General features: G+C 37.2%; 3 protein-coding genes across 3 annotated transcripts; 1 reads left to right on the plus strand and 2 right to left on the minus strand.

The window, feature by feature from the left end:
* The first annotated feature begins 211 nt into the window (after positions 1–211).
* Positions 212–2,524, plus strand: LOC21397664 (pentatricopeptide repeat-containing protein At4g21705, mitochondrial). The gene is made up of 2 exons (XM_010109901.2): positions 212–541; positions 1,038–2,524. Exons 1-2 carry the CDS (start codon positions 293–295, stop codon positions 2,277–2,279), a joined length of 1,491 nt encoding a protein of 496 aa, XP_010108203.2. The 5' UTR covers positions 212–292; the 3' UTR covers positions 2,280–2,524.
* Positions 2,525–2,784: 260 nt separating this feature from the next.
* LOC21397665 (monothiol glutaredoxin-S17) lies at positions 2,785–5,523 on the minus strand. The gene is made up of 3 exons (XM_010109902.2): positions 5,196–5,523; positions 5,006–5,080; positions 2,785–4,309 (listed from the first exon to the last, which is right to left on the minus strand). Exons 1-3 carry the CDS (start codon positions 5,364–5,366, stop codon positions 3,071–3,073), a joined length of 1,485 nt encoding a protein of 494 aa, XP_010108204.1. The 5' UTR covers positions 5,367–5,523; the 3' UTR covers positions 2,785–3,070.
* Positions 5,524–7,760: 2,237 nt separating this feature from the next.
* LOC21397666 (putative nuclear RNA export factor SDE5) lies at positions 7,761–11,956 on the minus strand. Its single transcript, XM_010109903.2, has 12 exons — positions 11,707–11,956; positions 10,626–11,225; positions 10,412–10,437; positions 10,175–10,252; positions 9,930–9,997; positions 9,573–9,826; positions 9,162–9,241; positions 8,992–9,048; positions 8,846–8,913; positions 8,610–8,716; positions 8,454–8,524; positions 7,761–8,087 (listed from the first exon to the last, which is right to left on the minus strand). The coding sequence occupies exons 2-12, from the start codon at positions 11,203–11,205 to the stop codon at positions 7,971–7,973; spliced, it is 1,506 nt and encodes a 501-aa protein (XP_010108205.2). The 5' UTR covers positions 11,206–11,225; positions 11,707–11,956; the 3' UTR covers positions 7,761–7,970.
* Between the last annotated feature and the right edge of the window lie 1,937 nt (positions 11,957–13,893).

Raw genomic sequence — 13,893 nt, forward strand, 5'->3', positions numbered from 1 at the left:
TTTGCTACAGTAAAAAGCTCTCACACAACATCACATCTCAACTCAAATTAAAAACTCGAATTAGCGAACTGAACGGCTCTAAGTATATTTGCGTTTTTATTAGGTCAATTAATATGGGCCTTCTGTCATCAGCCCATCACAGTCTAGCCTAACGCTCAACCCCACTACAAGCCCATTAACAGAACCCAACTGGCAAACTTCTCAGAACCAAAACCCTAAACCTCCAAATTACGCCATTTTCATCTCTCTCGAGCTCCGAAGGCAAACGTCTGCAATCAGAAACTCTGTTTTCATGTCAATGAATCCGAAACTCTTCTCCCAAGTGCTCATCAGAAATGCGAGCTCGAGCAGATCCTACTACACTAGCACGGCCAACAAGGCCACTCTCTACTACAAGATCAGCCCTCTCGGAGACCCCGGCAGAAGCGTGGCTCCGGAGCTCGACGACTGGGTTCAGAAGGGGAAAAAGGTCCGAGTCGCCGAGCTTCAGCGCATCATTCACGATCTTCGCAAGCGTAAGCGATTCTCCCAAGCTCTAGAGGTATATATCAAAGGTCTTCACTTTTTTTATTTTTATTTTATTTTTTTATTCGATAGTTCTAATATGTGACTGAGTGTGTTTGGCTGCTTGGAAAGTGTAAGAAACGGAAGAAGAAAATGCAATTCCTATTGTAGAAGACTTTTAATTCATTGTCGCTTGTCAGTTTTTGTAGTAATTCTATAATGTATGATAATATTTGACCAGAAAATTTTAGAAATGGGACGTCTTTTAAAAAGACTGTTGAAATCAAGACATGAAGTTGTACCGAATTTCGCTCGTTTTGAATAGAAAGTTTTCCCAGTTTTTATTTATCTTGCTGACGTTGCTTCTCAAAATTATCAGGCCGACATTATATTGGATAGTGGAAAATATAGTCATTTTACGTAGTAGATAAGTGGATTGGGACCTTAAATCTAAAACTGATTCTGTATCTTTCCGGATGAAACTGAGATTGGTCTATGTAATTTTCTGCTTTGTGAATGCCTTGTGGTTTCAGGTTTCTGAGTGGATGAATAAGAAGGGTGTGTGCATTTTCTCCTCAACTGAACATGCCGTGCAGCTGGATTTGATCGGAAGGGTTCGCGGATTTGATTCTGCGGAGAGGTACTTCAATAATCTGAGGGAGACTGACAAGACCGAGAAGACTTATGGTGCTCTCCTGAATTGCTATGTCCGGCAGCGCCAAACTGACAAATCGCTCTCTCATCTGCAGAAAATGAAGGAGATGGGTTTTGCATCTTTGGCGCTCACTTACAACGACATAATGTGTTTGTATGTAAATCTTGGTCAGCATGAGAAGGTCCCTGATGTTCTGACTGAGATGAAGGAGAACAAAGTTTTCCCTGACAACTTCAGCTACAGAATTTGCATGAACTCTTATGGTGTTAGGTCTGATCTTGAAGGAATGGAGAAAGTTCTCAAAGAGATGGAGGCCCAATCTAATATTGTCATGGACTGGAATACCTATTCTGTGGCTGCCAATTTTTACGTAAAGGCAGGCCAAACGGAGAAAGCGACCAATGCCCTTAAGAAATCAGAAGAGAGGCTAGATAAGAAAGATGGGATTGGGTTCAATCATTTGATTTCACTCTATTCCCGTCTGAGGAAAAAGGAGGAGGTCTTGAGGTTGTGGGAGCTGCAGAAAAGTGCTTGTAAGAGGTGCATAAACAAGGACTACATTGTTATGTTAGAGTCGCTGGCAAGGCTTTGTGAGCTTGAGGAGGCTGAAAAAGTTCTGGGGGAGTGGCAATCATCGGAAAACTGCTATGATTTCCGAGTGCTTAACGCCCTTGTGATTGGTTATGCGGAGAAGGGGCTGTGTGGGAAAGCAGAGGCACTGCTTAAAGACCTGACAGCAAAAGGAAAGGCGACCACCTCTAATAGTTGGGGCGTTGTGGCTTCCAAGTACCTGGAAAAGGGGGAGATGGAGAAAGCCGTGGAGTGCATGCAGGCAGCTTTGTCTCGTTATTTAGGAAAAGATTGGAAGCCAAATCCCAAGGTGATCAGAAGAATGTTGGAATGGCTTGGTGATAAAGGAAGTGTTAAAGACGTGGAAGCATTTGTAAAATCATTGGAGACTGTCGTAACAGTGAATAAACAGATGTATCATGCCTTGTTAAAGGCACATATAAGAGCCGGTAAAGAGGTTGATAGCCTTTTGGAGAGCATGAAAACTGACAAAATTGATGAAGATGAAGAAACAAAGAAAATCGTTGCCATAAGAAACAAGTCATCGTGACACTGCGACGCCTATTTGTTCATCTCCGGTGTTCCATAGTTTTGGTCTTGCCTAGAAGGCATTGCATTTGCTGATAGCTACCAAAATGATCAGAAGCTTAGAATTTGTAGCAATCATTTGTCTGCTTAAAAAGAAAATTTGAATGGCGATTGATGATTTAATAAGATTGTTTTGATGCGTATAAAAATTCTGTTCCCGTGCTTCTTTTTTCTTCTTTTTTTTTTTCTTTTTCTTTTTGGTTTATTTTTATAAATCATGTGTCCCATTGATCTAGCTTATGAAAAAAGGTCAAAAAAAAAAAAAAAAGAGAGATTAGAATAATAAACACTGCCTTTTCGACAAAATAGTTACCGTGCATTAATGCAGTAGTTTCAATTTTTGTGCTAAATACTCGCTAAGAAGTAGTTTCATATTTGAGTGCTAAATACTCGCTAGTGGAAGTAGTTTCATATTAGAAGAAGAAGAAGAAGAGATTACCATAAATTTTTATCAATAACAAGCTGCGAGTAATAAAACTAGGAATTCAACGATACTAATATGTCACATACAAGAACTACATAAGCTACGACAAAAAGAACCAAGCAGCAAAACTAATTGGTAGCTAAGATTTATCAAAATTTGGAATATGAAACATTAATTATATCGGAAATCCATATCATAGCATCGGAACGCTTTGAGAAAGTGTCTAAACAATCTTTTGGAACAAGTGTGTCTGAGGCACTTTTATGACAAACTTAACATTGGAAAGTTTTTGACGGAATCTTCTGGCAAAACCACACCAAAGTAAAATTCTACTCTGTCAGAGTAGATTTTAGCTCTCCATTGTTCTTAAGCTCCAACAATATATCGCAGCCACCTATGAGTTCCCCTTTGTAATAAAGCTGCGGAAAGGTTGGCCAGTTTGAAAAGACTTTCAGCCCCTGCCTAACTTCCTCATCAGTTGAGATGTCAAAGGAGCCAAAACTCACATCCTCCTCTTTAAGGGCATTAACGACTTTGGAGCTAAAACCGCATCTGGGAGCATCTGGTGTACCCTTCATGAAGAGCATTACTGGTGAAGAAGCTATCAATTTCTTCAAACGATCTTCAATAGTCTCTTTCTGAACAATTCCTTTTCCAGCCAGCACTTTCCTAAGTTCCCCACTTTTTTGCATCTCCAATACAATGTCTGATCCGCCAATAAGTTCGCCCTTGATATATAATTGAGGATAGCTGGACCAATTTGAATAAACCTTCAGACCTTGACGAATTTCTTCATCAGAAAGAATGTCAAACGACTCAAAATCCACCTTTTCTTGCCTAAGGATTTCAACTACTTTATGGCTGAAACCGCACTTGGGTTCGCTAGGTTTCCCCTTCATAAACAGCACAACTGGGCTTGAATTAATAAGGCTTTCAACTCGAGATCCGAGGATTGTACTCAGGTCTGTAGATTCTGAGATGCCACCCTTTCCACTTCCGGCTTCAGTCACTTTTGCATTTGCATTTTCAGAATCGACTGACTCAATTCCTTGGTCTCTAAAAACTTCCCTTAATTCCCCACTCTCATGCATTGCAATTACAATGTCACACCCACCAAGAAGCTCATTTTTACAATAGAGCTGAGGAAAGGTTGGCCAGTTAGAATACTTCTTCAACCCCTCACGAACTTCATTGTCCAACAGAATATCAAAACTCCCAAATTTGACCTTTTCTTTCTTCAAAATGTCAACTACTTTTCGGCTAAATCCACACCTGGGCTCATCAGGACTTCCTTTCATGAATAGCATAACTGGGTGTAAGTTGATCAGCTGCTGCAATCGCACCTTTAACGTATCACTAAGACCGGGTTTCTCTTGGTTTTCCACACTGGAAGACCCATTTACTTTTGCAAACTCTTTCACGGTTTCAAGGACAGTGGGTACGGCAGCCAACCCAAGGCTGGCCGGAGCAGCAGGTTCTCCATGGTTCACTGACCCAGCGACTTTGGCAACTTTATTAGCCAAACTAGACGGGTCTGCACCCTCTAATGTATCAACGGTTTTACCATCCTGACAAAATAGTAAATACGGATCTACGGTCAGACCAAGTAAACCATGCATACACCCAATACTGTTCACCCAGGAAGCAACACATACATGGCCCTGAGTATAGGCATATTGATAAAGAGAAGAAAAGAAACAATAAGAAAAAACCATCCATAAAACCAAAGCTAGCTTTGAAGCAGACGTTTTGTGCTCCTATAAAAAGTTTTAAAAGGTTCCATAATCACAACGAAAACTTCCGCATATAGCTCAAGTACGCACATGCTAGGTAGTGCCGAACTTTCTCAAATCTAGTAAAACAAACGGTTGTAAAGTGTAGAGCAATTAGTCCCTCCCAATCGATGCTCAGATGAATAAAAAATATCTATCTAATACTCTAAACACCAAAAAAAAAAAAAAAGGAATGAATAATGAAATAAAAGTACAGAACTTCTAACAAAAATTCCGTTGTCTTTTAACAAAAGCAATACACTTTCATCTACAATAACTCCCATAATGATTGCCATTTCATAAACAAAAGAAAATCCCAGCATACAATTTTCAATTTCTTGTTAGCATCGACTCAGGAAAAAAAGGCAAATCCCAATTAAATACCGTAATTGATATGTAAATAACAACAACAATAATAACAAAAAAGAATATTTTCCCTTTCCATATTAGCTATTAAATCAGAAATCTAACAGTACTAGCAAACACACGAACCTTGGAGAAGGCAAAAAAGGGCACAGCGGAAACCGAAAAAGCCTCAGAAATCTCAGGCTGTTCTTCAGCCTCAACCTGAAATATTTGAAATTTCGACGCCCGAATTGAGAAGCTGAAAGAAAAATTCCCAAAAGGAAAAAGGAGAACGGTGGGGAAATGGGGGAGGGAGAATAGGAGATATGATACGAACCCTAAAGAAATGGGCGTGAGGGAAATCGATGGAGAGATGGGAAAAGACTTGGTCCATGTGCTTGGAAGCTTCACACCAGGAAGCCCAGAAGTGCAGGATAACCGGTGCGCCGCTCCGCACCAGAGTGTCCAGCTCCTGCTTCGATTGCACGTCTTTCACAGTCCCGCCCATGGATGTACAGATTAGATACAAGCAGGCACTTCTCAGTTCTTCAATTCTAGAGAGAGAGAGAGAGAGAGAGAGAGAGATCCCGGAAACAGAAAGACCTAGAAGAAGAAGAAGAAGAAGAAGAAGAAGAAGACGCAGTTTTATGTGTGTCAGTGGTGGATTCGGATTCCTCTGTCTAGGTCCACTTCGTATCGTATTACCACCCAGCGGAATTGGCCACACCTTTTGGGCCAACCAGGAGGCCCACGAGATTTCTAAAACGGAAATAGTAGAAAATAGATCAATATGAAAAGCTTAAGAAAGTATATATGTCAATTTTTAGTTATAAAAATTAATATATCATAATTTATTAAGTTATGGTTCATAACTAGATAAGTTATTGATAAACTTGTTAAGTTATGGTCCATAACTAGATAAGTTATGAACAAAAATCGTGAATAACTTGTCAAGTTATGGTTCATAACCAGCAAGTTATGGACAAAAATAGTAATTTGACCTATTTATTAACTTATGTAAACTATTGACCTATTAATTTTAATTCATCTCAAGTCTTGGTCTATTTTCTTCTTTCTCCCTTTCTAAAATTAGGCTCAGATCTGTGACGGACTCCCGCGCAAAATGGAAGAGCCATATGCAACAATTAGTATGAGTGAAATATAACGATTAGTAGAGTGATTAGTAAATTATAGGGTAATCTTGATATATACTTGAGTTAAGATTTTTATCTTTTACTCTTGATTTATAATCTTTTTAGTAAATAATTATACTAATAAAAGATATTTATCAAGTGTAAGAGATAAAAATTTATGCTTAATGATTTATGTACTTCAAAAGGTAAATTCTCTATTTTTTTAAAAATTATTATAGCATAATTTTTTAAAACATAAAGTTTATAACACAAATTTAATATTTTAAGTTTTAAACACTATTAAGAACCCCAAAATACCCTTAGACCCTCTCCTTCCCACCTCTCATCTTCCCCACTCTAGTCAACTCCACTATGGCCGGCATCAGCGGCGGATTCTGACAACCGGTGACCGGTAAATACAGTAAATACTGTATATACCAGTAAATACCGTATTTACTAATGAATATCATATTTACTTGTAAATACCCTAAATCCGGTGACAAGTAAATATAGCAAATATAATATTTATCATGAAATATCATATTTAATAGAAAATCTGATTGCCGAAGCTGAAGATTGGTAAATACCGTATTTATCAGTAAATATCGTATTTACTCGTAAATACTTTATTTATCCAAGAATTTAGTCACGGGTTCTGACAACCGTTAAATATTGTATTTATCCGTAAATGCCGTATTTATCAATAAACACAATATTTATTTGAATATATCAATTTACCCAAAAAAAACTGTCCATCTTTTTTCTCCAAATTAGGATAGGCACGGCGAAAACTACCAAGTAAATCCTATATTTACTCTTAAATGGATCACCAATATCAAAAGCTTGACTTTTCCACATTTATCCCTCCACCTTTAACCTTTTTTTTTTTTCTTTCTTCTTCCGTTTTACTTGTTCTGCAACTTTTTCTCTCTACTCTCCTCCCACAATCTCTCTCTCTCTCTCTATTAGGTTTTACTAAACGTGCTACTTTTTTTTCCCTTCTTTTTTTTTTTTTTTTTGAAATGAGGTATTAAAATTTTACACCTTAATGAAGTCAATGGTAAAATTCCGCTAAACTATACTTGTAACTATTTTTTCAAATATTATTAGTATATGCAATTAAAACAAATAAATAGCAAGATTTTGAAATATTTAAAATGAATAGTATTAAATAGCAATTTACTAACTATAAAACCTATTTATTAAAAGTAAATAAATGATTTACCTCGTAAGTTTACTATTTGCTTCAATTATTTAGCGTAAAAATGTCATTTCATTCCTTGCTTAAAGTACATAAAATCAATTTGAGTATCTTCTTGTGCCCTATTATCATAGTATTCTCCATATTTATTTGTTGAAAGTAGTTGATCCCCTCTCAATTGTCATCTAAGAAAAGAGCCAATTTAAGAAACGAACTGAAGTCGTCCCATTTTTTGTTAAATAAATTACATATAGCATAAAACATGAAATAATAAACTGTCATATGCCGGATTCTTTTTAATACGATTGAATCTCCCTTATCAAACTTTCTTTACTACGTTAACATATTAATAGATTAAATTTTACGTCCGTTAAATCTACATAAAATTGTATAAAAATAAAAAAAATACACAATTCAACTGTTATAAAAATCTCATCTACTCACTTATCATCATTGGTATAATTTTCATAAATTGAGCCCATAATAACAATCGGAATAAAACCTTGAGGGACAATAAATAAAAACTTGAACATTGAGCAGACATTGATTTGACATAGTTTGACTCGCAAATCTTCACTCATTTCACCAAATGGCAAATTTGCCTTCAAAAAAGTACCAAAGAACAGTCCGTAATTTGTATCGTGCTTTTGCACCAATTACCAACTTAGACAAAAAAAACTTGGCCAGTAAATTAATCATACCAACTCAAAATGTAGACAAATTATTGGCATAATTAAAAAGTTTCAACCAATTTGTGATTTGATTTTACAATGGCACGTTACTTTTTGACAAAACTCAAACGTTTACGGTTGATGCTGTCCAGCCGGATTAGTATGGTACCAGCATTCTCGTCCTCCACCCACTTTATGGATTCTTTTTCTAATAGCTTCAGAACCTGTTCCACATGTTAAAAAAAAAAAAAAAAAAGAACAACCCAGCAAATAAACTCCTTTTTGCAACATATTCAATATTTAACAAATAAATTTCCATTTTTTAAACATCTAAAGTGTAACAAAATATGTTCATAACTTTCTGTACAAGTGATGAATATCAGGAGTTCCCATTGTCTAGACTGAAAAAAATTGCTAGTGTTGCCTATTCTTTTAGCTCACTATAATGTAAACTATTCTATTTACAGGACGGGTCTAATTTAGCATATCAAATTTAAACATCAATATTTCCGTAGATCTTCCCCATTACCCTTTTCAAACAGTGAAGCATGGCATATCTATCCAGAACCAAAAGAATAAATCATACTTACCAGCCGTCTACGAGACCCTTTTGACTTGTCTTCTTCATTCGTCTCAATAATCACCTTAAGATGTTTGATTGCTGACAAACAAGACAATTTACATATATAATTGCAATTCACACAGAACAAACCAAAATATGTAGAAGCAGAAATCCAAGGACATACATGGAATGCCTGAAAGAGAAGAAAGACGACACTTCAAAAGCTGAATTGCCACCTTGGCACCATGGTCATGCAAGTCGAGCAACATGTCATCTTGTGCCTCCACATCTCTGCCAAGAGAATAAAACACAGAAAATAATGCGAACCGCAATACGTCAACCCATAAATATCTGAGGGAGAGAGAGGTAGGGAGGGGTGAAATAGCATACATGATACATCTCATCTGAATCGATACTGACCTGTTTCCAAAAATCATTTCACTAGACTCCTCATCAGCTTCACGAGCCTTCTGATGGAAAAACATTCCCTGCCATGAGGAAAGAAATTATATCTCTGCTACAACAAGTCCTCACCAATAATGTTTGTGGAGAAATGGATAACATACCTGTTCTAGAAGTTTCTGAGCTCGAGCACGATCACCCTTTACGAATGCTTCCACAGCCTAGCAAATTGTACAAGTGCAATCCTATAAAGCTATAAAATGCTACATTTTATGTTCTCTGACGTGCATACGTATGGGTAGACATATAAAAGAAGCTGTAAAAGGTCACCTACAGATTGATAATACTCCTTCACCATTCCACGATACTCCTTCACAGCTCTACGAACAGCCTTGTAACTCTCTTCTACTTCGTCTGCAATTTGTACCATAAAGAGAAAGTGAACAGAAAGTTGAAAATCAAACTGAAACATACCCCGGCCTCACAATTATATAGCTGTTGGCCATACTCCGCAGACACCCCAGGATATATTCACAGGTTCACACGACAGGATTAATATGCTTCTCATGGCTTTTATAGTGAATCAATTCATAGGAGTTAGCTGTATATTCATCTAATCCCATACCCCACTTGCAGGTAGAAAAAAAACAAGAAAAAAAAAGAAAAAAAAAAAATTCTCTCCTTTACTCAATAGTGGAGAAATAAAAATCCCATGTATAAAGAAAGATGCAGTCACCGGGCATACCGTACTGATTTTGTCGCTGTTGCTGCACTTCAGTTATCTTTTGTGCCACAATCGAGTCATGAAGAGGTTCAGTCACTGGCTTTCCAAATACCCCCGACCTCTTCCCCACCGTCAATCTTTTTTTAGGCAATTCATACTCTGTCTCTCTCTCAGAAGCATTAAATAAAGAAGCCATAATTTCCCTCTCGAGATCATGTCTTTGCTTTTGTTTTGCAGTTAACTCTACACTTGAGTTTAATGCTGCATCGTCATTACTATATCAATACAAGAAAACTTTAATCAGCATGCCTTCACACTTTGTAGAAAGATTGTGAAAATAAAACTAAGAGCTAAACAAAAGAGAGGAAGGAAACGTACCCCCCACAATAGTTTGTGCACTTCTTTTGACCTGAAGGAGCGTCATTTTTGGAGCACAAACCTGTAATCTGGACAAGAAACTCTAATTGAGAATAAGAAAACTAGATTGTCTTTGAAAAAACTCAAAACATAATAATCTTGATCTCATGATTAGATCATGGTATAAATCATTCGAGCATCATGCTCTTATTAATCTTGTTTGCTACTTCGTGCTTCTATGTTATTATTTTGGCAATCATACCAACCTTATTAGTGGAGTCACCGACAAAATTGTTCTTTTTGTCCAGGGCTGTCGTAGAAAGATCTAGTAGTTTCTCCATCGTCTGAATGGAAAGAAAACGAAGCTTAGAAGTGAGATACACACACACACACACACACACACACACACATATATATATATATATTCCAATAAAATAAAAGAATTATCAAAAGAAAATACAAAACCCTCCATAGCTTTGTCAATGAGAACGAAAAAGGTGTACCTTTGGCATATCATACCCACAAGCATCTGCATTTTTAAATATAATCCCCGATTAATTTTCACAAATCAAAGTATCTTAAATATTAATTGAATGTAAATCAAAACTGGTCTAACTACAATCTCAAATTAAAGCACGCCATCATAGAACCATCAAATAGAACTATTGAGTTATATTTTAAATTTAATCTTCAACACCATGTAAGTAGAGGATTTACCAAGAACTTCTTCAATCACATTCCTCTCTAGCCGGAAACCATCCCCAAGCATGCGGAACAGAAATTCTTCCATATCACGACGAATCGAATCGTCCCTTTCAGAGTTTGACTTGGCTTCTTCCTCCCAAAGTTCGGGTACCGGCAACACCTTTGATTCCAGTTTCATCGGTTTGGTTGCATTGCAAGACCCATTTGTTGGTCTTGTGGTCCGAACATAGTCCTTACCAATAATGCTTGAAACACTACCAACCGAAACCGGGCGATTTTTCGGATTTGTAGGTCTGGAGTTTCCATTCACTTCATAAGACTGCTCAGAAACATTATCATTAGCGCATGATGATGCTGAAGATTGTTCACTCCCCTTTGTTTCACCATCGACCGGATGATCGGTAGACGTCGATGCGTTCCCCTGCATTTCATAGAGAAATTCACCGGCCAAATCCGCATTCCGGCCTGCCTTGCAATAAGCAGAAGCAATTTCATCTAGAGTAAATGCAGAACCAAATGCATCAAGCAAACCCTTCAACGCCCTTTCTTCGTCATTATACTCTGAACCCGATGATTCCATTGCTGAGTACATACTTCACTGAACTGGAAGAACTAAATGAAAAAAGAACAACAACACCAGAAATTAATTTAGTGTACATTTCACTAACTAGCATCAAATCCCAGAAAAGATATTTAAAAGAAAAAAAAGAAAAGCAACAAGCAGCCTTTTTCTTTATCTTCTTTTCTTTTTTTCCCCCCAAAAATATAACAAGAAATGAAATTTTCGAAGTAAATTGCATGCAATTCCCTAATTTTCATTCAAAAGCATCCACTTTTCGCCAAAAATCGATAAAACGAGATATTAACACCAAATCGCGAAAAATTAAAACCATGAAAGTCAGTTCAACAGGCCGTAAATTCGTTAAATGTGTTTAAATCATTCAAAACTTAGCTCCCAAGAACCGACATTTCAATAGCGGGAACAGATCTTGACTGGACAAAGGAAAACAAAACTTAATCCGAAACCCTAAACAAAGAAAGAAAGAGAAAGAAATGGAAGAATTGAGCAACAAGAAACAGAGGAATCACTCACTTTTCCGATCCAAAAGTCGCAAAGGATGATCGGTAGGGAGAGAATCAGAGGGAGTTTTCACGTACCAGAGAGAGAGAGAGAGGGCGAAGTGAATCGCTGCGAAAGAAGAAGAGAGATGTGAGAGAAAGTGTGGAGAGAGAGAGAGAGAGAGAGAGAGAAGTAACGCAGCAGAGGTTGGATGTTTTTATAAAGAGTTATGGTGGGAAGGAGGGAGGGAAGACTGGAGAGTGTTACTGGAGAGTGGAGAGAGAGAGAGAGGGAGAGAGAGAGAGAGAGAGAGAATCAAACTCTTCTCCCACAAGGCTTCTCCCTCCTTCCTTTGCACGCTTTATGTCTGAAACGTGTTGTTTGGGCCGGGCTGGGCCACTGTCTTTAATGCCCAAGCCCAAGAATGTACAATTTACTCTACGAAAAAATTGTTTATGAATTAGAATTATTTTTTATTTACGTGTATTTTTTGTTAAAGAAAATACTGTAGCGAATTATGAATCATGATTCGAATCAGGGAATAAATCTCTTTACCAAACGGGCTCTAAGATTTTTGTCTATTACTTTTTATTAATATAGTTATTTAATTAAAAAAGATATTAATCAAAATAAAAAGTAAAAATTAAAATTTGTGTATTTTTAAAGAATATTTATCAAAACTTCATTGGTTCGATGGGTTACATTTACGTTAAATGTCATGAAAAAAGTAATGAAGATCGACTTTAACTGGACACCAACTCTCTCATTCAGCTAAATAGATGAAATGAGAAAAATACATTTTAAAGTGTATGAGTCTAGATTTTTACCACTCACTCTTGATTAATATAGCCCCGGGACAGCCCCCGGGACAGCCCCGGGGCGTCGCCGGGACACCAAGGGGCAGCCCTAGGACATCCCCGGGACAGCCACAGGGCAACCTCGGGACAGCCCCGGGACAGCACCGGGACAACCCCGTGACAGTCCCGGGACAGCCCCGGGGCATCCCCGGGACAGCCACGGGGCATCCCCGGGACAGCCTCGGGGCATCCCCGGGACATCCCCGAGACAGCTCCGGGACTGTTGGTCTCCGAATCAAATTCGGATACGGAAGCGTGGTGCGGGGAGGCGGATCGTGTATAACAAAAATTTTCATAAAACCTTTGAGATACTCTATAGATTATATTAATTTATGCATGAATAAATTAATCTCATTAATTCATTTATTAAGAACTCAATTAGGAAAAATACCTGGAGGCCGACTCGGATGATAACTTAAGTTCTTTAACCTCGAACAATCCTTGCTCCAAAGCTTTGTGTTTAGAAAACCAATGTCTTCCATGTCAATTCCTAGAATCCATGAAGACGTGTGTGTGGGCACACATGAGACAAAATGGGTTACAATAAACACTCGAATTTTCACAAACACCAACGCATGCACGATGTGGAATTTTTTGGAGAAAAATGTTTCCTTCCTCTCTACAACGAGAATTTCGGCCAGCCTTGACAATTAGGGCTGAAAAATTGTTTCAAAAATTGTCTTCACATTTTTCTATCATTCTCATATTTATAGAGTAGAAGTCAAACTTCTAGAAAGAATCCAATCTCTATCTCCAAGATACAGCTTGTCAATTATCTCCTATTTGAATTTTGAACAAAATCTCCTCTATCCCTTATCCCTTGTGGCTGGCCATGCTAGGGATTCCTATCCCTGTGTGTGGCGCGAATACTGGATAGGGAAGGAAGAGAAAATCATCATTTATCCTGTAGTCCAACTTTATTTCAAATTCAAATTCGAATTTAAGTCAAACTTAAATTAATTTGAATTCTAAATTGAACAACTTATCAAATAAGTTTAAATGGATAAATATAGATGTGTTCAAATTCAAATTTAAATAATCATATTATTTAAATAATAATTAATTCTCAATTAATTATTTTTGAGTGTTTAATTTTAGAATTCCATAATTCTAAAATACCCATTTTGTCCTTTGTGCCTTGTAGAATTACTAGGACGACGCGGGGACTAATAGACCTATAATCCCGAGCTCCAATAAAATTAATAATTAATTAAACACTTTAATTAATTAATTAATTCTATTAATTCCAATAGCTACTCCACTATAAACTTGGAATTGCACTCTCGAAATTATAGACATTAATTACTTGTAAACTGTGAAGTGTCCATTTGATATAGTCATTGCATATAGATCAATCCTCCAT

This window comes from Morus notabilis, unplaced genomic scaffold, assembly GCF_000414095.1.
Source record: "Morus notabilis unplaced genomic scaffold, ASM41409v2 Scaffold191, whole genome shotgun sequence".
Taxonomy (NCBI): Eukaryota; Viridiplantae; Streptophyta; class Magnoliopsida; order Rosales; family Moraceae; genus Morus; species Morus notabilis.

What these genes read in the sequence shown, in the direction of transcription:
- LOC21397664 (XM_010109901.2), top strand. Translation starts at nt 293, where the DNA reads ATGTCAATGAATCCGAAACTCTTCTCCCAAGTGCTCATCAGAAATGCG. An exon ending in GATTCTCCCAAGCTCTAGAG is followed by an intron (nt 542 to 1,037) that starts GTATATATCAAA and finishes TTGTGGTTTCAG; the next exon opens with GTTTCTGAGTGGATGAATAA.
- LOC21397665 (XM_010109902.2), bottom strand. Translation starts at nt 5,366, where the DNA reads ATGGGCGGGACTGTGAAAGACGTGCAATCGAAGCAGGAGCTGGACACT. An exon ending in CTCACGCCCATTTCTTTAGG is followed by an intron (nt 5,081 to 5,195) that starts GTTCGTATCATA and finishes CAAATATTTCAG; the next exon opens with GTTGAGGCTGAAGAACAGCC. An exon ending in CCTTTTTTGCCTTCTCCAAG is followed by an intron (nt 4,310 to 5,005) that starts GTTCGTGTGTTT and finishes CTATTTTGTCAG; the next exon opens with GATGGTAAAACCGTTGATAC.
- LOC21397666 (XM_010109903.2), bottom strand. Translation starts at nt 11,205, where the DNA reads ATGTACTCAGCAATGGAATCATCGGGTTCAGAGTATAATGACGAAGAA. An exon ending in TCGGTGACTCCACTAATAAG is followed by an intron (nt 9,998 to 10,174) that starts GTTGGTATGATT and finishes TTTCTTGTCCAG; the next exon opens with ATTACAGGTTTGTGCTCCAA. An exon ending in TTCTCTTTCAGGCATTCCAT is followed by an intron (nt 8,525 to 8,609) that starts GTATGTCCTTGG and finishes CTTGTTTGTCAG; the next exon opens with CAATCAAACATCTTAAGGTG.